The sequence below is a fragment of the Vipera berus genome, assembly GCF_964194415.1.
Source record: "Vipera berus genome assembly, chromosome: 2".
Taxonomy (NCBI): domain Eukaryota; kingdom Metazoa; phylum Chordata; class Lepidosauria; order Squamata; family Viperidae; genus Vipera; species Vipera berus.
In genome coordinates, this window is record NC_138203.1 from 245,066,633 (window position 1) to 245,091,321 (window position 24,689).

The 24,689-nt window shown below is 37.5% G+C and overlaps 1 protein-coding gene across 1 annotated transcript in view; it reads right to left on the reverse strand.

Moving 5' to 3' along the window:
* ITPR1 (inositol 1,4,5-trisphosphate receptor type 1) overlaps positions 1–24,689 on the reverse strand; it is a 201,613-nt gene that overhangs the window by 135,646 nt on the left and 41,278 nt on the right. The window contains exons 3-11 of the mRNA XM_081318646.1: positions 18,822–18,937; positions 13,317–13,403; positions 11,387–11,545; positions 9,990–10,088; positions 9,767–9,850; positions 9,531–9,677; positions 7,004–7,099; positions 2,670–2,824; positions 1,434–1,533 (exon numbers count right to left, since the gene is read on the reverse strand). Of these exons, the coding sequence (XP_081174772.1) occupies positions 1,434–1,533; positions 2,670–2,824; positions 7,004–7,099; positions 9,531–9,677; positions 9,767–9,850; positions 9,990–10,088; positions 11,387–11,545; positions 13,317–13,403; positions 18,822–18,937 (1,043 nt within the window). The remainder of the gene's footprint in view (positions 1–1,433; positions 1,534–2,669; positions 2,825–7,003; positions 7,100–9,530; positions 9,678–9,766; positions 9,851–9,989; positions 10,089–11,386; positions 11,546–13,316; positions 13,404–18,821; positions 18,938–24,689) is intronic.

A 24,689-nucleotide genomic window follows, 5' to 3' on the forward strand; every position in this document is an offset into this window, starting at 1 on the left:
TGGGGAGGCGCCCAAACCTCCCCAAACGTCGGCAGGAGGAACGGAGACCTGGGGAGGTTTGGGGCTCAGGAGGTTAAAACACTCCCTGATATACAATCAGCCCGGGTTCGAATCTCAGATAAAGGGTATGACTAACTGATGAGAACATGAATGAGTTCGAAATGATCATCTTAGCCTCCCAAATTCTTTATTAGCAATTTGAATAATTTGCACAAATAATGAGCTGTCATAAGTTGACTAGTTCCTGTGGATAAGCCCTGAGCTTATATTGTATTGTTTGTTTTGTCAATATACTGTCCAGAGTTACAGTTTTAGTGGAGCAGTCCTACAAATCTTAGAAATAAATTAGTAAACCAGCTTGCATCATTTATGGGATGCAAAAGTCATTGGGAGCAAGTGCCATGATCCATATCTTCCTGCAAAGATATGCACTTATACCAAGTTATTCTCTTGTCCCAGTAATGACCAAGGCTGAACAGTAGTGCTTTATTTAACTGACTTACTGTACTGCGCTTAGCTGTAAGTTGTATCTACACTGAACCTACAGTGAGTTAGGTAAAGGTTCCCCCGCACATGCGTGCTAGTCGTTTCCAACTCTAGGGGCCAGTGCTCATCTCCATTTCAAAGCCGAAGAGCCAGCGCTTGTCCGAGGACATCTCCGTGGTCATGTGGCCGGCATGACTAGACGCCAAAGGCGCACGGAACGCTGTTACCTTCCCACTGTAGTGGTCCCTATTTTTCTACTTGCATTTTACGTGCTTTTGAACTGCTAGGTTGGCAGAAGCTGGGATGAGTAACAGGCGCTCACTCTGTTATGCGGCACTCGGGATTCGACCTGCCAAACTGCCGACCTTCTGATCGACAAGCTCAGCGTCCTAACCCACTGAGTGAGTTATAAACACGCAATTCATAAAGTTTTTCAGGTTTTCAGTCAGACTTCACATGTGGCAATATCTACATAGGCAAGCTCATGTACTTCTCCAGGCAAAAGTTTTCAAAGTGCTTTGCCACTGCTTTCTTCTTCCCAGGGCTCAGAGAAAGTGATTGGCCCAAACTGGCTCAGTGCCTCAATCAGGACTAGAACTCATGTTCTCCTGGTTTCTAACCTGATGCCTAACACTACCCTAAACTGGTTCTCAATTAAACATTATTGCTACTTTATAAATAAGGCTACTAGGTCAAATTGGAGGGGTCCTTGGAGCTTTCTGAGCTTTGCTGTTTTCTTGCAGATGTTTCATTACCCAAACTGGATAACATAATCAGGACTGGCTCTGATGATATTACCTAGTTTGGGTGATGAATCATCTTCAAGAAAACAACCAAGCTCAGAAAGCATCAAGGGCCTTTAATTTCAACCCTGAGCTACAAATGTTCTTCCTTTATTGGTAGGTCAAATTTGTGATAATCTGAAGTGAGTTTCTTGAAGGACTTACTTTAAGCATCACAGGTTTTTCTTCTTCTTTATCAATCGGGATATTTGTGCTGTGAACCCAGGTATTTGTACATAGATGTCTAAGTCTGACATAAGAGTTCCTGAAAGGACCAGATACATTTACATTAAAAAGATTCCTGATGCACAGGAATGTGTAGTAATTTCTCAAGATGTTCATGCAAAACAAAAGAAATAAAATGAACTTTTTAAACAATAGAAGTTTATGGCATGGTGCTGAATGAAGCTGAATTCAACCGGGCACTTTGCATTAAAATGCTTCTTTGAAGAGTAAATAAAAATTATTTTTTTAGCTGGAATATCTATCCCAGACAATACTGCCAGCATCTATTTAAATCTGAAATCACTGATAAAAGTTTAGATTTAAATTTGCTTCTGGAACATCTTACTTCTGTTTTTTTAAGCATCACTCCATTTTTTAAGGGCCCATTCAAATGCCCAGTTCATACCCAGTTTCATATCTGCCTGCTCTGAACACAAAATTTCATAAAACGTTTAAGTACAAAACTGCTGATTCAAGCATGACATGAAGTACCTTGAGCTTAGAAAGAGCTGTTTCAAACATTAGCAGTTAGAAACTATTCAGACTATTCCATTTCATGTCAATGAAATGTTGCACTTGAAACAGTTTGAAATGAAGCTAGTTTAGCATCCCTATTTTTTAAAAAAAAAATGTTCAGGCTTCTGACCCAGATGTCACTTGCTTATTTACTAAGAACTCAGACTAGATTCACAACTCTTAATGCAGAGGTGCCCAACCTTTTGGGCACTAGGGACCTGTTCAGTGGAGTTTTTTTCATGGACCAGAGGGGGCATGGTTTTGTGTGCTGCCTGCATCCTGCAAATGGGGCTTGTTTGTACGGCCCAGTTTCCGGCATGCTCTGGACTGGTGCCAGTCCAAGGACAGGGGTTGGGGACCCCTGTCTTAATGTACTTTTGTGACCAAAATCTACATATATTTCTGGTAGAGAAAAAGTCCCTTAGGAATATCTGGGAACAGAGGAAGTTTGCATTGAATTGCTTTGGACCCAATCACAATTCCGGGTGAACAGGGTGGTTTACAATTTTTTAAAAAATAATCATATAAAGCGAACCTTTAGTTCAAATTTAATCAATTTATTTCTACTAAAATGCTGTTCTTTGTGATGATCTGCCTAGGTAAATTGAACTCATCTCAGTTACAAACACGCACATGTCTTGATTATTCTTATCATCATACCTTGGGACTAAGCTGTCTCCTCCTCGCAGTGTGGTGGGATCAAGCTCAAAAATGGAAGAAATGTCATTTCCTTCAGGCACAGAGACTAAAGAATATGCCATCTTCTCTGAAGTATTATGGAGTCCTCTTCTGTCTGCATCTTGGTCAGGATCCAGCTGTGGAGAGAATTTCAAATCAGACAAAATTGCAAAGACGATTTTTGAGATACAACTATGCAGAAACAGTCTTGGAATTCAAGCTTCCATTTCAAGTGTAGGCCTAGAAACCATATAACGCTACATATCACTAACTCTCATGATTTAATCAATCTAGTACAAAAGCTACCATCATGCTCAGTTATCTGTAAAACCTTGACTACATTCACATATTGTGCTAAAGCATAATAGATTTTGTTTCTATTTTGGCTTCATGAGATAAATGCCATCAGTGAATAAAGCATGGCTTGTTTTAGAATAGTAAAATAAATTATGCTAGTGTTCACTTACAGACTGCAATTTAGTTTAGTATGATATGGTAACACGCTAATGTAGTTTATAATTACCAAGTTTACTCCTGGCTTCATTTTCTGTTCCTTAATGACCCTTAAAATCATTCATCAATCTTTATGATTCCAAAGCAAAAAGTGCTAAAAAGTTAAAGAAAATCAAGATCTGATAAAAAGTCTACAAAATGCTTGTAAGTCTACAAAACTCATTCTGGCTTGTTTATAACATGCACAACAAACCATAGCTTAATACATGCGTTTATAGCAATTAAGAAATTATCCCATGATCTAGACTTCAATTTAAAGACTTCTAAAACTTTTAAATAATGATCAAACATTAATAGCTATATTAATTTTACTGGTATTTATGGGGTACTATTATTATGGATGCAAATTATACAGTAAAACCACAGAATCATATTTTTATTAGAAATCGCAGATTTGGGGGAGAATAAGAAACAAAGGAAAATATCAAAATTGCATCCTGAAACAACAATGGTTAGAAAGCTGGATTACAGCACAGCAATAATACATTAAAAATAAGTTTTTCACTTCTGCGATGATGTCTGAAGAACGTTCTATGGTAGCACATACACAAAATGAGTTACTGTAAGTACAAGTAGATCCTTCGTATGTCGTAAGATAATATGGAGTGTGTCCTCCATATGTCACAAGAGGCTATTCCTGAACCTCTTCATTTTTCATTAAGGAATTGCCTGAGAAAAATGTTAGCTTCAACCAACCACATGAATTTTCATGCAATTTAATACAATTAGTACAAAACATAATGAATGTATTAGATATGTCAAAACTGGAAGCACTTTACCAAAAGGTGCATGTATCAGCTATGCTGCATTTTTCCCAGCATTCCTGCCAAACGCAGAGCTTGGTAAAAGATATATGATTCAAATGAAAGGCACCTAAAGAGGCTGAATGACTGAAGTGGAGGGGGAAAAACAGTCTCCTTTACAAAAAAGCAGAACGTGTTCTTTGGAAAAAAAAATATTGCTGTTCCTTTACAGCCATGAGTTTAAGTAGCCAAAAATATTAGAAATACATATGTGCACTTATAGTTATTTATGCACTTGGACGCTCCATATGGAAAGTTGAAAAATATGATGGAAATGGCAAACCGTATTTATACTATTGTCAAGATAACTGCTCGGATGTGTCTAACAAGGATTGTTCAGTTTGAAGGATGCCTTTACATTTATCTTACTTTAATTTTGCCTTCTGGTAGAGGAAAGCAAGTAATGAAAAATGGCAGTTTGATAGAAGATACTTCTCCGTGATAGGTTTTGTGCCATAAATAACCATTTGTTGATTTGATTTGTTGTCCAAGAGTCATTGATTTTTCATTATAAGGGTACTGAAGTATTTTTCCACATGAAAGATCTCCTTTACCATCAAACCTGATTCCTGGTAACTAACCAAGAATACTTTTCTTGGGAAAAATGCAGATGTACTTTGCCATTACTATTTTATAGGTGTTTGTTCAATTTAGATTATAATCAACAGCCTATAGGTTTCCTGGTGCTCATCCATCCAAGTACCCATAGTGTAATCTTTTATGCAATTAGTTAGATTTGGCTATGTTCTGTCACTATAACCATATTAAAATAATACATGGGTTTCCTGCCTGAGCAGGGGGTTGGACTAGAAGACCTCCAAGGTCCCTTCCAACTCTGTTACGCTGTTATTTCTTTTCTAGATATGACCATTTTAGCTTCTTCTCTCAAGAAACAGCTAATGAAGACTGTGTTTGTTCATCTACACTGGTCACCTGTTCAATCTTTTCTGGATTTACCAAATAGGTTAAATGACAATAACCAGTGGCATTCTATTCACTTTCCTAGGGATGCCAATCACATTTCCCATGAACAAAGCCCCATTCTGCTGGTGGAATGAGGGGAAAAGAAATATTCATCAATTCCCACCCTCCTTATGGTGCTCTAATGCAATACTGTTCCTCTCTAGGGCAGTTTTCATGGGATTGTAGAGTGAAGGAAAACTAACTAAAAAAACAAATAAAACCAACAATCTCTTCTTTGCCTTTCTTACTTTCCACCAGTGTTTTCTGTAAGCCTTGACATTTCCTGATATCAAAGAATCTGAGATTTGTTGTACATAAACAAAGAGAAACCACAAATAGTTTCCATAAAATTCCAGATAAACCTCCTGAATTAAAATTGCAATTCCTTCTTTCTTCTCAACATCCCAATGTTCCAACTGGACATTATTATCTGAAATACAGTAGCTCTTTCATATACACACTACACAGTGCAAATTTGTATAGTATTCATTTTTCAAGTGCTTGTGCCCCACGGATAATCAATCCTACTTAAAAAAAATACAAGATTGCTCAGAGGTTGATATAATTTAAAGTGACCAGAATAAACTTAAATTTGCTTGCCTAAGTATCTAAAATTATTATAGCCTAGATTTCAATATCCATTAATTACAATACTTAGCATTGTAATACCATGAAGAATCTTTGCTTTATATCCGTGGTGGCGAACCTATGGCACACGTGCCACAGGTGGCACGCAGAGCCCTCTCTGTGGGCACGCGTGCCATCGCCTCAGTCCTAGGCCTTCAGATGGGTTTTATAAAACCTTTTCACTTAGGCCTCCACCACCGTGTGCAAAAAAAAAGGTTCAATCAATCAATGAATTTCAACTTCTCGCGGGGAAAAAAGATCTCGCAATGTTGAAATTGATTGAACCTTTTAGGCCCACCCAGTCTGCCATTACCACCGCAGCCACGCACACCCAACTGGCCACACCCAACCGGCACCTGATGGTACATAAGTGCAGTTTGGGCACTCGGTCTCTAAAAGGTTTGCCATCACTGCTCTATATCATTTGCAGCCTTGATTTGTTCCCTTGCTTACCAGTAAAGATCCTACCACAGACATATCAAACACAAGCTCTAGCCACGCCCACCCAGGCCACACCCACCCGGCCCCCTGAGGGCAACTGCAATGCTGATGCGGCCCTCAATGAAATTGAGTTTGACACCCCTGTCCTATCAGGAGCAATGTTCAAATTGCTGGACAGTCAGTAGAGACTTGTCCCTGTTACATCATTACATTGGAAACTGAAAGGGCACACGAAGGCCATAATTAGACCAAAATTCAGAGACAGGAGATGGAGCACGTAGATTCCATTAACAGCCTCCCTTCCTGTTATCCCAGCAATTTGAACATTGGTGAACACTTTTTAATTGAGGGTTCTCTTCCCTACACTTACTGAAGACTGATATTCCTGGTTAGCTTCCACATAGTTAGGATTTAATCTGACAGAAGAGAATCACAAGCAGAAGAGAAGAAAGAAGGGGGGGGAGCCAAGTGGACTTCCCCTTCTCAAAATCTAAGTACTGTTGTAAAATATATTTGTTGTATGAATATTACACACTTAGAAAGCTCCATGCTACGTAATTCACTCATAAAAATCAAAGCAAACACTCCAAAAGATTGAAAGGAAAAAATCTACGAGACATGTAAGATCATTTCAAAAACAGCAAAGTTATAGGTGATATGTAAATATCTCAATTCATTCATTAAGTGGAAAGATGTGGCCATTTTTTTCAGTACTGGTTTCTATTAATAGAAGGTGTATCCAAGCAGTAGTAACAAAAAGTAATTGGCATAGATTTTAGCACATTTTCACAATTTCTTCCAAATAAATGCCCGTGGTATTGACTGGTATTTGATCTTTCCAAATAACACATCAGCTTTCTAATTGTTTGCAACTCTTGATGGTTACCTGGTAAATGTATCTGTAACTTGAACATAAGAAATCAGGTTGTTAGGGAAAAAGTTTCATAAGAGATTTCCTGTGATACATACCTCAGCTGCTAAATAATGTCCAGTAGCAAGATGTTTAAACCGAAAAAGGCTATTCCAATAGCCTGCACCACCACGGCAAGGATCGTGTTGTACTACCTATAAAGTAATAATAATAATAATACTTTCTGAGAATTCTTGAGAACTGCCTTTCTGAACAGTATTTGTCATTTCTCCTTAAGCAGATAGGGTTGTCAACAAAATGGCTAAAATAGTAATTTAGAAAAAAATGAAAAGGGAATAACAAAACAAGATCTTAAGTTAGCTACAAAACATTAGCTAGAAAACAAAGGGGAATAATAAGACTCATCCAAAAAATGACTGGTTACTTCAATTTATTTATAATGTTGTATTTAGAAAGCATACTTTCTAAATCAAAAATATTCAATAGTTGTGCCTAGTTGCTTTCAATGAGGGTGGCAAATTGGTGTCCCATGGACAGTGGGAGACATTACAGATAACTGTTGCTGGTTAAATTTTTCTCTAGACCAAGGAAAGATCTTGAGATTATGCATATATATGCTGGACAGCAGTGGGGATTTGTGCATGTGAGTAGATGGCAAAAACTGACATTTTTGTAGTCTCTTGCAAACAGCTAGGTGTTATGGGATTCCACTGAACTCAGAACTGTAAATGTAGCCTTTTATGGATTTGATTAAACCAAACAGTTTTAATCACTTTGGAGTTTACTTTTTTTTTAACTGCTTGATAAAAATTGAAACATTTACAAGCACAAATTTGGTTGTATTTGTTGGGTGAGTTTTTCAATCTGTTTAAAAGAAATGTTTACTGAATGACTCCAGAGATATAACATATATATTCATATGAACACTCATAATATTTATGGACATAGTGGGAAATGACCAGCTGTATAGTCTATCTGTTTACATATGTTGGTGTCGATAAATATTGATATATGAGACCAACAGAATTCCTTCACACAGATGTGTCCATGGACATCCACAGGAAATTACATTGCATTCATTGTGCAAATAATGTAAATTTGTAATGCACATAATCTGCATGATTACATCATTATATGAGATCTTTTGATGTCACTACTGCTAGACATCAAGTTAATATCCATTAGATGACTATGCACATGCCTCCATTAGTTTTGAAATCAGTTTGTGCTTCCACTTGTGTTCTAAATAGCTCCAACTTCTATATTAGCATGGGAAAATTATCTTTATATGACCTTTTAATTTCCAATATATCTATTATAACAATACAATCATTTTCTGGAACAAGACTAAGATAATACATTGATTACTCAAAATATGTCTTAATAACGAATATATCCTTTGAAAGAGAAAAAACAAAATTAAAATATATGCAAGTTAATTTTATTAAAAGCATTTGTCTTGTCAAAGCTCACCTCTTATACTGGATTGTGAAACACAAAGGGGAGTTCCATTCTGTGCACTACTATATAGCTTTTTCCAAATATATGCTTGGAATAGCTGGTGACTATAGCTGCCATCCCATACACTCTTATCTGGAAGTAAGACTGTTGGCTTTTGAGATTTTTCAGTAGATATACATAGGATGGCTTTGTTAACTACTGTGTGGTTGATTTTAAAGAAGGAACAGACTCTGCTAATATTAGATAAGAGTTGCTATCAAATGGAATAGGAAGAATTCTATTCCAGAAGTTATTTGAGAACTATGTTCCATACATTACAAAGCAATAAACTAGAGATAGGTAATCTATGATCCCAAGACCACAAACAGGCCCTGAATAACCCCTGGGATTCAAATTGTCTGAAACGTTTCCTACCAAACAAATAAAAGCCACAGATATATAGTGTCCTAAAAACTAGATCTATTTGTGTGAAATGGCCTCTTCCTTTGTAACAATGTCCCATTGTTACAGCCCTTTCCATTTCCCCTGGATATTTGTATGGCCCTAAAATGTTGCTCTCTCTTGCAATAATTGCCATTTCTGGTGGACCTCTTCAAGGACCTCTTGAAGAAAGTGTATAAATAATGAAAGGGTGAATTTCTTTGTAACATACAGTATAGCGATACTAGCTGAAACTGTCATGGCTGCATTCATAGAAGATGAATTGTTGTGCTCTTCTTTGTGGAATCTTAAATAAGATAATTGTATGAAAACAAACATGCTATTTTGTTTTACTGCAAATAAAATAATTTCAAGCAAAACCACTTCTATTAATAGGTAGCACTATTGTTTGCTTTGGAAGACATCAATGTTTTATTTTCCATTGCTCAAGAGCAACACACCGTGTGAACATCCAGCTGCAGAATAAAGAGCACCAAGAATACAATCAAAACTCAAATCTAATTTATCTTTTATTCACTGGGAGCATCCTAATCCATCCTGGAGCAAAACCTATTTGGTTATGTATTCTATAGGAAACAATCCTGCCATGTTAGAAATATGATAATCGAGAACAGAGCAATCTGTGTTCCAGCACAGCTTTCAGCTTTTCATCAAGGTTTGAAATCCTCAGTGTAGGAATATTCATTACAAAGCCACATTAGCTATTTTTAATCCCATCTTTACCTCAACTTCCCACAGAGCTTTTGAGCTAGTTGCAGATGTGGCTGACTGCCTCCCGGTAGTTCTCAGAAAAACATGTTGCTTCTTTCGATGTTCATCACAAGTAAGAAATTTTTCCTGCTCTGCATGGAACAACCGTACCACATCCCCCTGTAAGGACAATGAAAGATCAATCAACAGAAATATCGAGGTCGTGTTTTTGTGAAAAGCCTAGTGATGAGGTACATTTTTCAACTTACTCCTTTTAGAATATCGTCCTTATTGTCACTCCATTTCATAAAAAGAACTATTTTCCAGCTTGTATTGCAATTCACTGAATTTACCTATAAAAACAGAATGCCACAGATAAAACAAGTATACAAAGACACACCGTGATCTGCAATTAATTGTCCCTCTTGACAATTTTGTGGAAAACTAAATGTCACCTCATTTATTTCTAACTCTCATGAGCTCTTAACCTACCTCATTGCAGCCCGGATTATCCACAAGTTGATGGCTACTGGCATGCAGAGGCTGGCCAGCATTAACAGGATTTAAGACTACCTTGTCCCCGATGACCACCTGAAAAACAAGGTTTCAATTTCATTTTTATCTACCATTACAAAGGCAATGTTGTATAAAGCTATGACCACTGGAAATGGCTGCAAATTTATTTGGAAATGAACATCCTTAGGTTATCAAATGTATTAAGAAAATAAAGAAACATTTTAAGTAAAAATAATATTGTTTAAGCCATCCCATTCAGGACATCCTCCATGTGCTTTTGTTCATATAACAAGATTATCTTTAGAAATTGTCCTCAAGTACCATCTAAGATTAGGAAGCTGGTGACTGGAGAGAATACTTTGGGGATGGTGACACACAGAGATTTTAGGGAATTCCCTCCCTAGCTTTAGCCTTGCTAATTCTTTCAGGGATTGGCAAAGTTGAGTGTACTATTTTTATTTTGATATACCGCAATAACAATTTTTGGTACACATGAATTGAACGAGTTGCTGAAGCATGGCACAAATAACTGACTTAAAATAAACTGAATGAATTTAATAAAGCAAGTAATTAAATGCATTAAATAACAAATCAGTATTGCTTGTGGTGCACTGGACAGTCATGAACAGAAAGAGCGAAAAGAGTTTTGTGAAGCCTTGAGGCTAATATTTATTGCAATAAGTAAATGATTATCGATGGATTGATATAAACTACAATATCCAGCACAGGAATTCTTAAGTGAATGGAATGACATCATTTTTCATAATCATTCCAAATCTAAACAGTTACTGTCCTACTCTTTTAAAATGTTCGTTTTCAAAACATTTGTTTTTGTAGTAATTTTCTTTCTCTCATGCACAATTGTTTTCATAGGATGGCACGGAGAAGCACCACTGCATTATATAAACAGTGCATTTAATTAATTACAAGAAAGTAAGTGATGAAGAAAGGGACGCGGTGGCTCAGTGGGTTAGGATGCTGAGCTTGTCGATCTGAAGGTCGGCAGTTTGGCGGGTCGAATCCCGAGTACCGCGTAGCAGAGTGAGCGCCTGTTACTCGTCCCAGCTTCTGCCAACCTAGCAGTTCGAAAGCACGTAAAAATGCAAGTAGAAAAATAGGGACCACTACGGTGGGAAGGTAACAGCGTTCCGTGCGCCTTTGACGTCTAGTCATGCTGGCCACATGACCACGGAGACGTCCTCGGACAAGCGCTGGCTCTTCGGCTTTGAAACGGAGATGAGCACCGGCCCCTAGAGTCGGAAACGACTAGCACGCATGTGCGGGGGAACCTTTACCTTTACCTTTAAGTGATGAAGAAAACATTTAACATTTCATATTACAAACCATTTTCCCTGGCAGTTCTGCAAACTTACACTATCTCCTATAGAACGCAGTTTGTAGAAAGGTTGTATATAGAACCAGGAGCCTTCATTGCCAGCCTCATCTAGGGTCACCCTCATAGCATTCTTCTCTAGTAGAGCTGGAAGTCTCTTATTTACTGTTAAATATTTGTTGCTTTTTAAATGAAGAAGCTGGAAGGAAGGAAAAGCAACAACAAATTAAAATAGTTCTACCTGCTGCAATAATTATTCAGAAGGTTGACATTTGTATAGATCATCATTTGGTTTGCTTTTGGCTTAGTACAATGTACACAGCGATTAGGAGTCATAAGTAATGGGGTAATGTGAGAAATCACTGCATTGTGGCATATGCAGCAGTGGTTACCCAAACCATACCTTAGCAGCTGATTATTGCTCGAAGTGGAAATGTAATTCACTGATGCTTTTAAAATTCCTGTACTGTTCATATTATAATGCACAATGATATGGAGCAGTTGAGCATTCTACCCACAATTTTCTACAGCTGCAGTGATATTTCCCACTTTAGGGAGACTGTTGGAGACTTGTATAGTTACATCAGCCGTACAGAATAGTTGGTAAATGGCACTTGGCAAGCAGATGTTTAATATGTTTATCAGCCTTTTTTTCTTCTAAAACCTTTCACTCTAACAATTTGCCAACAATTTTCATGACATAGAAAGAACTTTAAATTGGATTTTTTTTAAAATGTTACTGAAGCCAGTACTCCTATGACTCTCTCAAAGTATTAAAAGAATGTTTCAGTGTTAAATTAATAACCCTAACCCTAACCCTAACCTGCCTCCAGAAGCAGTGAGTTCTCCAACACTGGAGGTTTTTTAAGAAGAGAGACTGGACAGCCATTTGTCTGAAATGGTATAGGGTTTCCTGCCTGAGCAGGGGGTTGGACTAGATGACCTCCAAGATCCCTTCCAACTATATTATTATTATTATTATTATTATTATTATTATTATTATTATTATTATTATTATTATTATTATTATTACTGTACGATGTTGACACTGGGAAATAATTCAACTCCCCAGCACCACTCAGTCCTCCTGTATCAATAAAGCCAGAACTTGTGGAACTTGGAAAAACCATAATCTCAAAAAGCTTCTACCAGACATTAATTTTAGCAAAGAAAAAACATGAGAAAATTGGGACCTCCCTCCCCCTCTCACAACGTCATTTCAGCAGAAATAACTGCAGAATCAAATCTACATTCTGACACTGGAGCCTGAATGTTTAGTAGCCAGTTTATTTGATGAAACAGAGCAAGAGACTGGACGAACTGGCATATCCCTATAGCTGTCCTGCAGGTGTTCAAGCAGGTCACTCCCCAAAGCCCTAATTCTGTGTTACAATTCTGTTTCTTCGTTGCCAATACCCAGTAACTTACTCTGGGACAAAGGAAGGCAGTAAGTGCTTCCCATCATCATAGGATCTCTCTCTCTCCCAGAATCTGAATGCTTAAGGGAGACATAGTCTGAAGAGTTAACATGGTGGGAGAAACCTGTAACATCCCAAAAGTTATTGAATGAGATCCCTCACCTTTGGTCGCACAAGCAGTGGCTGTTTGTTGGATGTCAGCAACATCTAGAGCAGGCATGTCAAACTGGCGACATCACGTGACGTCGCACAACGTATTGTGACTTTTTTCTCCCTTGCCGGCAATGGGGTGGGCGCAGTTTCTATGATGCAGTTTGACGTGCCTGATCTAGAGAGCCAAAGGTTTCTCATCCTGACTGAACTGCTAACTAGTATATAGTCTGTAATCAAATAAAGATAGCAACACTAATTTATTTTTTCTTGTTCTCCACAAGCATCTTTAAATCCAGATGTTTTCAGAAATATCAGTTTGCATTTTTCTCTAGGCTAGTTTAAAAAATAATTTACATTACCTGTACTACATAAGACTTGCTGAAGACCCTTACTGCTTACCTGAATAACATTACCATACTGGATAACTGTGCCAAGCAGCTTCCTATTTTCTGTTTCATTCTGCTTTTTTTCCAAATCTGCAGCATGCTAAGTTTAATAAACAAACAAAGGATTCGCTGGTGAGCAAGGATGGGAAAACCTGCAATCAGTTGCTTTTTAAAATGAAAGATGTTATAAACAATACTGCAATTCCCATCCCCAACCCCTCCAAAAAATCACTGCATAATTGAATTCATCAAAACTTAGAGTTCAACTTAGAACTCATGCTTGTAACTCATGACTAATTAAAACCTTCTAAATGTAATTAATCCCCTCAGAGTAGGACTAAACTCCAACCGATCCAATTCTGCTCACAAGTATCAAGGCTTCAGTTGCTGGGTAAAATTAGACTGTTCCATTGTAATTTCTGCCTGCTTTCCGCCACTGGTTGCATTCTAACCCAAGTCGGAAATGCTGGTCCCTTTTATTGTTGTTGTTGGTTTTTTTTTTGAATTTTAATAAATGTAAAGATGAAGAGTAAAGGTGAAGTAAAGGGAAGTAGAAAGCAGGGGAAAATGATAGAAAAACATAAAAGGAAACACATCTGTACTAAAAAAAAAGACACCTGTACTAAAAATCAGACACAGATGATAAATTTGGGTTAACATTCAGGTTCACATCAGAAACAGAAGTGAAATTTCTTTCTAAACCTCACTTTCGTTCTGAGGTTTAAAGAACAGGTTATATAAGACTTTAAGGACAGAACCATTATTACATATTTACTTGTATACAACTAAAAAGATGACATTAGAAATGAATGTGGATTAATCCAAAATATTCCAACCCATTTTAGATCTCCTTCCAATGAACACAGACAGAATTTGAAGTTTTGGACAGAGTACAAATCCAAAATAATTATTTATGTATTATATTTCTAATCTGCCCAATCTTGAGGTTGGCTGGTATACAACATTAAACAAGAACTTAATAATAAGTTATTATACATCTAAATTAATTTCAAGAACAAAAATGAACCACAAAAGAAAAACAAAGATAAAATCCCACGAATCTGTACAGCAAATTTTTAAAGTAAATTAAAGCCCTATTTTTAGAAATAAGGTATCTTTCTTCTGCTAGATACTAATAGTAAGACAAAAATTGCATTTCAAGTACAGTTTTACAAGCTGACCACAAGCTACTGCTGAAAATAATATACATTCAATGCAGACTTGGAAGAATATTTCAAATGCCATCATACAAATGGAAAGAAAGGATGGACAGGAAAAATGGCAGGGTTCAAGGTTGACTCAGCCTTCAATCCTTCTGAGATTGGTAAAATGAGGATCCAAATTGTTGGGGGGGGCAATTTGCTTATATTTCAAATTGCCCATAGAATGCCGTAAAGCACTATGGGGCGATATAAATGTAGTCCTCGACTTACAATAGCTCATTTAGTGACTGTTCGAAGTTACAACGGCACTGAAAAAAGTGACTTACGACCACTTGTCACACTCACAACTATCATAGCCACGTGATTTACATTGAGATGCTTGACAACTGGCTCATATTTATGATGGTTGCAGTGTCCTGGGGTCATGTGATCCCCTTTTAAGGCCTTCTGACAAGCAAAGTGTATGGGGAAACCAGAGTCACTTAACAACTGTGTTACTAACTTTACACCTGCAGGGATTCACTTAACAAATGTGGCAAGACAAATTGTAAAATGGGACCAACTTACTTAACACATTTCTCATTCAGCAACATAAATGTTGGCCTCAGTTGTGGTCATAAGCTGAGAACCACCAGTCTCATTCTAAATGCTATTGTTATACAGAACAAAAGTTCTTTTGAGGTTCCTCCATATTTTTTAAAAGTGGGAAAGGATCCTTAGAGCAAAAAGTTTAAGAAATACAGGTCTAAAAAGGTAGTCCTTGACTTACGACCCCAAATTAGCCTAAAATTTCCATTGCTAAGCAAGACAGTTATTAAGTGAGTTAATAACTTAATAACCATTTTAAACTTTCCTTGCCATAGCTGTTAAGTGAATCATTGCAGCTGTTAAATTAGTAACATGGTTGTAAAGGTAATCTGGCTTCCCCATTGACTTTACTGGTCAGAAGGTCACAAAAGTTGATCACATGGCCCCGGGACACAGCAACCGTCATACATATGAGCCAGTGGCCAATCATCCAAATATTGATCACTTGACCATGGGGTTGCTACAAGAGTCATAAGTGTGAAAAAGGGTCATAAGTCACTTTTTCAGTGCAGTTGGCACTGGAACCTGACACAACTGGCATGCAAATTATTTTCTCTAGTTTCCTTGTTGTCTTGATTTTTAGAAGACCCTGAACTAGTGTGTCTATCTCAAATTATTATTATTATTTAAAAATAAAAAGTGTGCATGTTTTACATTGCTGTTGTTGATGATGACGTTGTAGCATGATTTCCGTTATTTTAATAAAGATGCCAATTTTTTGGTACCTTTGTTAAACAAGCAAAGGAAGCGTTCTATGTAGCAGCCACTAGGTGTCACTTTGTTAAAAGAAGAAATGATTTTGTATTCCAGTTAAAACTCGTCCCAGATTCCTAAATCCCTTAAATGGTATTAGTTTAAAATAACCTGATCCTTAGCACAGCTTGATCTACAGCAGAAGATCCTGAATTCCACCATTAAATAAAACAAGCCAAAAATGCACGTGACTAAAAATGCATGTTGAACATTTTTTTACAGATTACTTCAAACCACATGGAAGAAAAAGTACCAAGACAGGAAACAGCCTTGATCCTCAATGAACACTCTGCATCCAGATGTTGTGTACTCCTTACACTGGGAGAAATTACTCATAAAAAAACCAACCGCTGTATTGTCTGAGTTTGCTCTATTGCATTCCTCTGTTCAGAAGAGACTCGGTTAGCCTGCTGCAGCCAAGAACCGGGTAACATTTCAAATAATCTTACACACACACACACAAAAGGACGCCTTTTCTTAGTGCTGCTAAATATGGCTAAGAGCCAAATGCTTGTTTGGGCTTGCCTGCCTGTTTTGTATTCTTACCCAGCCTAGATCCCATCAAGCTATTTTTGAAACATCCTTCGGTTTCAATTCAACTGTGACTGTGTCCACTGCCGGACAATAATTTTAAAAAGAACAGGTTCTTAATCTCCTGTAACCACATGAAATGTTTACAAAGGCATTTTTAATACCAGGAACTGGCCTGACATAAAGGATCAAATCATTCGTAATTATTTTCCCTCAATAGAAGTTACACACTTCCAGTTTCTCATACGGTAATGCTAGTTCTTTAGATTCAGTTTGGTTCTTTCCTTCCTCAGAAGGACCAGACATATAGAAAAGGGATATTTACTGGTATTCATTTATCCCATTGATTAATAAATGTTGCAGATGCAACATATTGAAAACAATAAAAAAAGAATATAAAGTAAACAATAAAAATTGCTCCCTGTGGAACAGTGCAATTTTAAATAATTCGTTGATTAAAAATACGTGTTTGTTTCTACTTCCATTTTGTACAAACGTAAATATTTGTTCTGCTTTCTGTTTTTCAGATAAAGTGGACACTAGGTAAAAAGGTAAAGGTTCCCCCGCACATGCGTGCTAGTCGTTTCCGACTCTAGGGGCCGGTGCTCATCTCCGTTTCAAAGCCGAAGAGCCAGCGCTTGTCCAAGGACGTCTCCGTGGTCATGTGGCCAGCATGACTAGACGCCAAAGGCGCACGGAATGCTGTTACCTTCCCACCGGAGTGGTCCCTATTTTTCTACTTGCATTTTTACGTGCTTTCGAACTGCTAGGTTGGCAGAAGCTGGGACGAGTAACAGGCGCTCACTCTGCTACGCGGCACTCGGGATTCGACCCACCAAACTGCCGACCATCTGATCGACAAGCTCAGCGTCCTAACCCACTGAGCCACCGCGTCCCTAAGTGGACACTAGCTGGGTTTATAAGACTCAATAAATAAGCCAGTCACCATGACCGCTTATTCATTTTTTTTTTCACATTTTCTGGGTTTGCACACTATATTAGGCAAAGGGGGTGGGTGGGAGTTTAAGGCACTCTTTTGTGTGGTTCTCCTTCCAAGGCCAGTTCCAGTCTGCACTGGTGCAAGGGAAGTAGTCGAGCCCAAGGCTCCTGCTTTACCTCAGGGCTTTGCCTTCCTCCCTTTTTAAAATATTTACATGAAGCCACTAGTCATTTTGGGGTATGGTATCCTCAATATGTGGATGATATCCAGTTTACATCTTTGACCTCAGCCATTCAGTGAAGTGGTCAACCTCTTTTCCAGTGAAGGACAGGACAAGGAGGAATGGGTTGTGATTCAGCCCTGTCAAGAGTAAGAGGCTAAGGGTTTGGAGACACTCAGATCTGGGGTTTGCCCTTTGGTTTGGGATGGAGTGGCCCTATCCTACTGGGTTATTTTTGTTGTTGTTTTTGCTGCATTCACAACTCCTGTTCAAAAAGCAGGTGAAAGCTTTGGCCGGGGAAAGCAGCTTTTCACAAGTGCATCTTGTGCACCAGCTGTATCCATTCCTGGACCAGGAGAACCTGTTCATGGGTCACTCGTGCCTTAGTCACTTCTGATTGAACTAGTGCAGTAAGTTCTACATGGAGCTGTCCATGAAGACTATCCAGGAGCTTCTGTTGGTTCTGAATGCAATGACCAAGGAGTTATGGGCACATCTTGCTATGCCCATGCAACACCCTATTCTGTGGAGTGCACTAGCTTCCAGTGGGCTTTCAGATGCAATTCGAAATGCTGGTTATCAGTTTTAAAGCCTACATTTCATAGGACTTGAGGGACTGTCTCCTTCTAGGAACGTCTCCCCAATCCACAATGATCCTATAGAGATGGCACACTGCCGGTTCTTTCTTTTAAATCTTGTCATTGTATAGGACTTGATCGTGATTGGCTTTGCTCACTGGACTGACCCTTCCTGCTCCCCAATACATAACACACCTCAACTCGGCTTTCTTATAGGAAAACAGTGTGAGACCAGCCTCTTCCCCTGGACATTAGGGGCCAGTTAACTAAATGTTCCATTTTGGTTGTTGGATTTATTGCTTGTTTGCCATTTAATATTTATAATATTTATATTTTGTAATTAAACGGGAGATGGCAAGTTTTATTTATTTATTTTATTGTTTGTTTGTTTATTTTGAGCTGTATGCTTTCCCAGAGTCACGTTGTTTGAGTCAGGGTGGGATGGGATGGAGGGGGGAGGGAAGGGAAGGGAAGGGAAGGGAAGGTTCAGCATGTCATGTGAATCTACACGCTGCAAAAATATAAGAATACATAAATATCTGGCCTCAAATATAAAGTCCACCTTTCAAAATATAACAGGCACATATTTAAATCTGTCTTTAGTACCCTAGGTTAATAGTTCCCTTTTCAAACCTTTAGTTGAAATTCAGTGCTACATTCTTTTCGAACAACTAATGCTACATTGGTTGCTCTGAAATTAGATTGAGACCAGCTTGAAGATTGTCACTCCAGAACAGATACTCACATGTAGTTTGTTGAGCAAAACCGCATCAGTTGTGCTATTAGCTCCTGGTTTAGCAGCTTTCCAGAACTGCTTCTGTGCAGAATAGCGATTCATGGGGCATAATTTAAAAAGGCAGTCTGTACAGAGGCATAAGAAAAGGGTTATTGCAGCGACTGTTAACATATGCTATTACTATTGATCTGTGCATTTTATGTTTAAGGAAACAATTTAAAACAAGACACAGGAAATCAAAGAGTTCTCGGAATGAAACAATAGGAAAACTAAGCCATGGTGTCTGAGCCTAAATGAAGGAAAGATTTATCAACTTGTCGCTTTTTGAGATAATAAAGCAAATTATTTCTAAATTATCTTGGGCAATTTTGAAGTGAAATATTTGTTAATCTTCAATTATAATAAACATTATAAAGTAGACGAGCTTGTGAAGTACTGATCCCCAAACTACATTTTAAAAGCTCTGATATCCATTTTAACAGTTTTTAACACTTTACATTGGAAAAAATATCTAGCATTGCCTTGTATTTTTAATGTTTCTCATTTCTGCTAAAGTTTTTATAGACTCAGAGAAATAAAGTAACATTTTTTCTACCTCTAAATCAAAGCTTAAGTTCTATATGATACAGACATTAGTAGAATGTGGATTCTTTTCAGAATATTTGGTAAGTTATTGCAAACAAAGCCCTTTGGGATGTTAAAAAGCAATTCAAATACTCAAAGGGTGTCTTTTTGTACAAAGATTATGGCTTGATATCTAAAGAAATTCTCAAATTGGAACATAGAAATGCCGTTGAAAGCTTTTGCTTAACAGGACTAAAGGTAAATGAAAGGAAGAAACAAAGGTGATTTTGTTGTGGAAATTTACTAGAGATCACAAGAACACCTGAATGAAGGTTTTCTGTGCTGGATGACCAAACTTACAAAGAAGCATACAACAGTAACAGTATTAATCTCAAAGCTAGGAAGCCCCCACTAGCATTTGCACAACATCTGTTTAACAACTTTAACATAGATTCTCAATGGAAAGCCTTCCTGGCCTCCATAAAGGTCTAAAGACCTGGCTTAGCCACCAGGCCTGAGGATCAGAGTGGTGTAGAGCCCATAAAATGCTGGTGTTAGAAGTATTTGAGCTCTCAATCCAAGCAGGATTGCGTAAGGTGGGCAATGGACAGCTGACTAAAAAGGAGGCAGGATGTTTTATTCGAGACGAAGAATCTGCTCCAGAAGATACCTATAAATGGGCAGAGATCAGACACATACATGGGGATGGTAGTTCTTTTATGGGGTGTAGGTAAGTTTTGAATGTAACCTCTGTACTGTTTAATTCGATAGATGTGCAGCTCTTTTCTGATTGTGTAGAACTTTCCCCTTTGATGTGTTTCTTTGTGGGGGCTTTGGTGCCACCTTTGTGTGCATCCAGGGAAATTCTATAAAGTGAAAGGATTTTCCCTGTCTGCTATTATTTGTGTATGTTAATTAGTTTAGCCTGGTTATTAATTGCCAGAGGACGAAGTAGATTAGTGATCTTTGCAATACTTTTTTTCTAGTTTCAGTTATTTGTGGGTCATGTTAATGATGGAAAGGTGGGTCAGAGACAGTATAGGAATAAATCTAAATTTGAATTAAAATTCTTTCCATGGTTATTAAATCCTTCCCACTCTGGTAAGACCCTTAAGTTGACTGTGCTATCCTATGACTGTACTGTACAGTGTTTTATTGTTTAACTGTCTTAATGTTTTTAATGTTTTATGGTTATTTTAGGGAAGGATGGTATTGTTTGTTTTAATTTGGTAAACCACTCAGAGGTATGAATGTGCAATGGGAAGCTATATAAATTAAATAAAAAAACATTGGATTTTTATCAACCTTAAAAAAAACAGAGCCCCCCCCAAAAGCTCTTTTTAGCATTTCCTTCTGATTTGCTATGCCATCATTTGATACTGTCAAGGTAACATAAAAATTTGAATATTGAGTATTTACACCAAGAGCTTGGCAAAATACAATTGGGCACTATTGCAGGGACAGGAAGTGAAGAAGAGAGAGTTCATTCCAGTATTCGAAGCACCTTACTTCCTCTCATTGGTCGCTAAGCAACTGATAATGCAAAAATGAAATCAAGCTCTTTCAAAACTGTCTGCTCCAAGTAACCATTAAAACGTCTAGCTGCCAGAAATGTGAGTGTGTGGGGAAAAATAGAACAGCTGTTCCAAGTGCCTCTTTGCAATTAGGCAGAAATAAAACTTTAGACTGCCATTAAATAATTCAGTAGATAACACAATAGAATATACAGTTCTATTATGTATTCTCATTTTGCTAGTTATATATAGGAGTTGCATAGGAATAAAATTTTAAAAAGATGGACATTAAAGAGAAAAAAAGATTACTTCAAAACTGAGTATCCCTTAAAAGATTGTGGAAGAAAACAAATGGGTCACTCTACCACTCTATACACATTCTGGTACAGAGAAGTTTCCTCAGGATGGGCTCCAGCACGAATCTGAAAGCTCAGAAGACTAAACTTCTGGTCCAGCTGACTGACCCAGATCCTGCAACATTATCCTGGGATACATATATCTGCATTCATTCACTCTACTATTATCTGATTTTACTCCAGATCTCCATAAATCTTTCACAGGAAGAAAATGAGCTGGTCCCAGAACTGAGCCTTCCTTGGGCTTGAGTTTTTCCTTCGCAGAACACTACAGCACAAGTAGTGATTTATATACGTACAAATCAACTCAGTATAAGAAGAAATTTTGGGAGCCCTCACTTGTTATTCCTCTTCCTGAGGATAGTGCTACATAATCACTGGAAACAGCAAACAACTCTGTGTCTTTTCTTCACGACAGTAGTCATGATCCTGATCAGGAATTGGTAATTTCCAGCACGGGATGTTGGACAAATGTTATTAAAATACATATGCCATAACAATTAGATTGTTAATAATGTTTTCAATGGTTTTTGAGCATGCTTAACATCAAATTTTATAACAGGATGTCATATAAATCAGCGGCAATATATAATAGTACTGGAAAATTGAACCTATAAAAAGATCTCAAGTATGATGAGGACATTTTTACTTTTAAATAAAGATTAATAAGTTGTGATTGGCAAACAGACTCAAGACTTCTTCCCAGTGTTGTTTTTTTTCCTGGACTATACAGTAACATTTGTGAATCAGCTAAATATTCAATTCCAAGAAGGCCAGTTTGGTGTAGAGCAGGGGTCTTCAAACTTGGCCCTTTTATGACTTGTGGACTTCCAACTCCTGGCTGAGGAATTGTGGAAGTTGATGTCCACAGGTCATAAAAGGGCCAAGTTTGAAGACCCCTGGTATAGAGGGTAAGGCAGTAGGCTAATCCTGTCTAATCCTGCCTTAGACATAAAGTTACCTGGATGACTTTAGGCCAGTCATTCTCTCACACCCTTTAGAAAGCACCCAATGGCAAACCACTCTGGCAAACACCTTGCCAAGAAAACTGCAGGGATATATCCAGGCAGTTGCCAGAGACAATATTGACTCAAAGGGTCCCTCCCCCCCAAAAAAAAAATAAATTCAAAAGTTCCTTAAAGTTTTCCATGAATATTTCTCAGTGTGCTCCCTACACTAGCGAGCATAATAATGTACCTTTCAATGAATATTTTTATTCTTCTGGCTCCAGGGAGGGGAGTCACTACCACACTTTTTATTCTATTGTCTTGTACCAAGATAGTAGACTGAAATTATTACCGCTAGTTTGCATTTAATGACCACAATTGGGCCCAGAATTTTTATCACGAGTTGTTACGGTCTTTAAGCAGGACTGACTTGATTTTTGGACTGTTTTTATGATGGCTTATCATGGAGGTTATGGGAATCACATGGTCATTAATGAACCTTATGGCTTTCAAGTAAATCCATTCTCCCAAAATGGGTATATTTTTCCAGAAACCCACAGGAAAAAAGTCACAAATTGCAATCACGTGACTGCAGCATGTTGCAACCAGTTGTAAATGCAAACTGGTTGTCAAGCACCTGAAATGCTATCATATGATCACATGTTGTGTGTCTATGCTGCTACCTAATATTAGACTAAAAGACAATATAGGAACATTATTTGATTCCAATCTATATTTTTTCCTGTTGCTGAATGATATGTTTATATGGATTATATCTACTGAATCTTAGGAAAGTTTTATTTGTTAAGCAATTATTTCTGATTATACCTTATAGTTTTGTAACTTGTATTCACTTTTATTGTATATGCTTACTTATTTTATCACATTGGTCTATGACCACAATGAACTTTAACACTATCCATATCATTTAAAAGTGACTCAGGCAGTTCATAATTAAAAAAAACATGCTGTGGTACAAAAAGATGAATAAAAATAGAGTTAAAACCAAATTTAAAAAAATTAAAAACTGAGCTATTAAAAGATTACAGAGGTGGACAGTGCAGCATCACATTACCAACCTTCCTCAAGCTTCATATCCATCTTAGAACTCCATGCCAATTGGCAGAACCCAGTCTTAATATTCTTTTGGAAGGCCAGAAGGGTGGGGACCCACCTCACTTCTGTGAGTAAGCTGCTCCAGAGGGCGGGGTCAATGCTAGAGAAGGCTCTCTTGCTAGATCCACCAGTCAAAATTCTTTAGTTGATGGGATTTGCAACATGTCTGACCAGGTGGCATGGGTCAATGTGATTGGGTTGAGACAGTTCCTCAGGTAACCTGGTCCCATTCCTTGAAGGGATTTAACAGTGATTTTGCAAGTTATTCAAGTTCACAGGATATTCAAAGGTAACTGCTTTTATCACAATGTTACCACCAATATTATTATGTAAGTGGCAATTCCTAGTCAGCCCTGGTTAATCCTTGGAGGACAGACACTTGAGAACTCCAGCATTCTTTGCTAGACTGGGAAGTGGACAAAACATTCAAAGAAAAAAAAAGGTAACCTGTTGTGTAATCCTATAAACAAAACTCTATGAAGGTTTGTAGTCCACCTGGAATTGAGATTGACACAAGAGTGTGTTTATCTTTAAAAAAAAGATGAAAAGTGGAAGAGCTGGAAGAAATAATATTTTGAGCAACAGACTACCAAGCATGCTTTTAAACATTTTTTTAAATTTCATTTAATATTCATTTAATTTAATAGTCCAAAAACAGATCGCTAGGGGTTTTTTCAGTTTAATGCATCTACATATAAATCTTGGGATAAAAGGATACCTATTAAAGCAATTCCACAAAACAAGCAAAGATAACAGTTCTTTTATCTATAAGGTATTCCCTTCCAAATTAATATTTTACCCATTCCTTTTTTTTTTAAAGTGATACAATAGGGCACATGTGCGGGAATGGGAATAGTCTCTTATAACATATATTGTGTTCAGGTCAGATAATAAACAAAAATACAGGTGTATTGGTCTACTATAACACATATACATCTGTTTCATCTGCGGCTTTCCCTCTGTATGGATTGAAAAGCTGCACTGTTTTAGAATGTATGTGAATTCAGAATAGTCCCTTGACAATTATTCCAGTAACCTGACTACATATCAAAGCTTTTTATTCTCTGCTTGAGAAAGTGTACTAGTGTGAATGTAGCAGTAGGACTATTCCACTTATGGTCTGATATTAAATCTTCACAGGAAAAGAAATTGGAGAAAAACTATTTACCTAAAATTATTAAATAACCCAACTATTGAATTTTTTTTTTAAAAAAATATTTTCTCCCTAATGGCTGTTACTCCATTTTCTGGAATTTGATGCATGATATACAGGTAGTCCTTAACTTACAATCGTTCATTTAGCGTCTATCTGAAGTTATGACAACACTGGAAAAAAAAATAACTGTAACTTGCCCTTACAACCGTTACAGCAGCCTCACG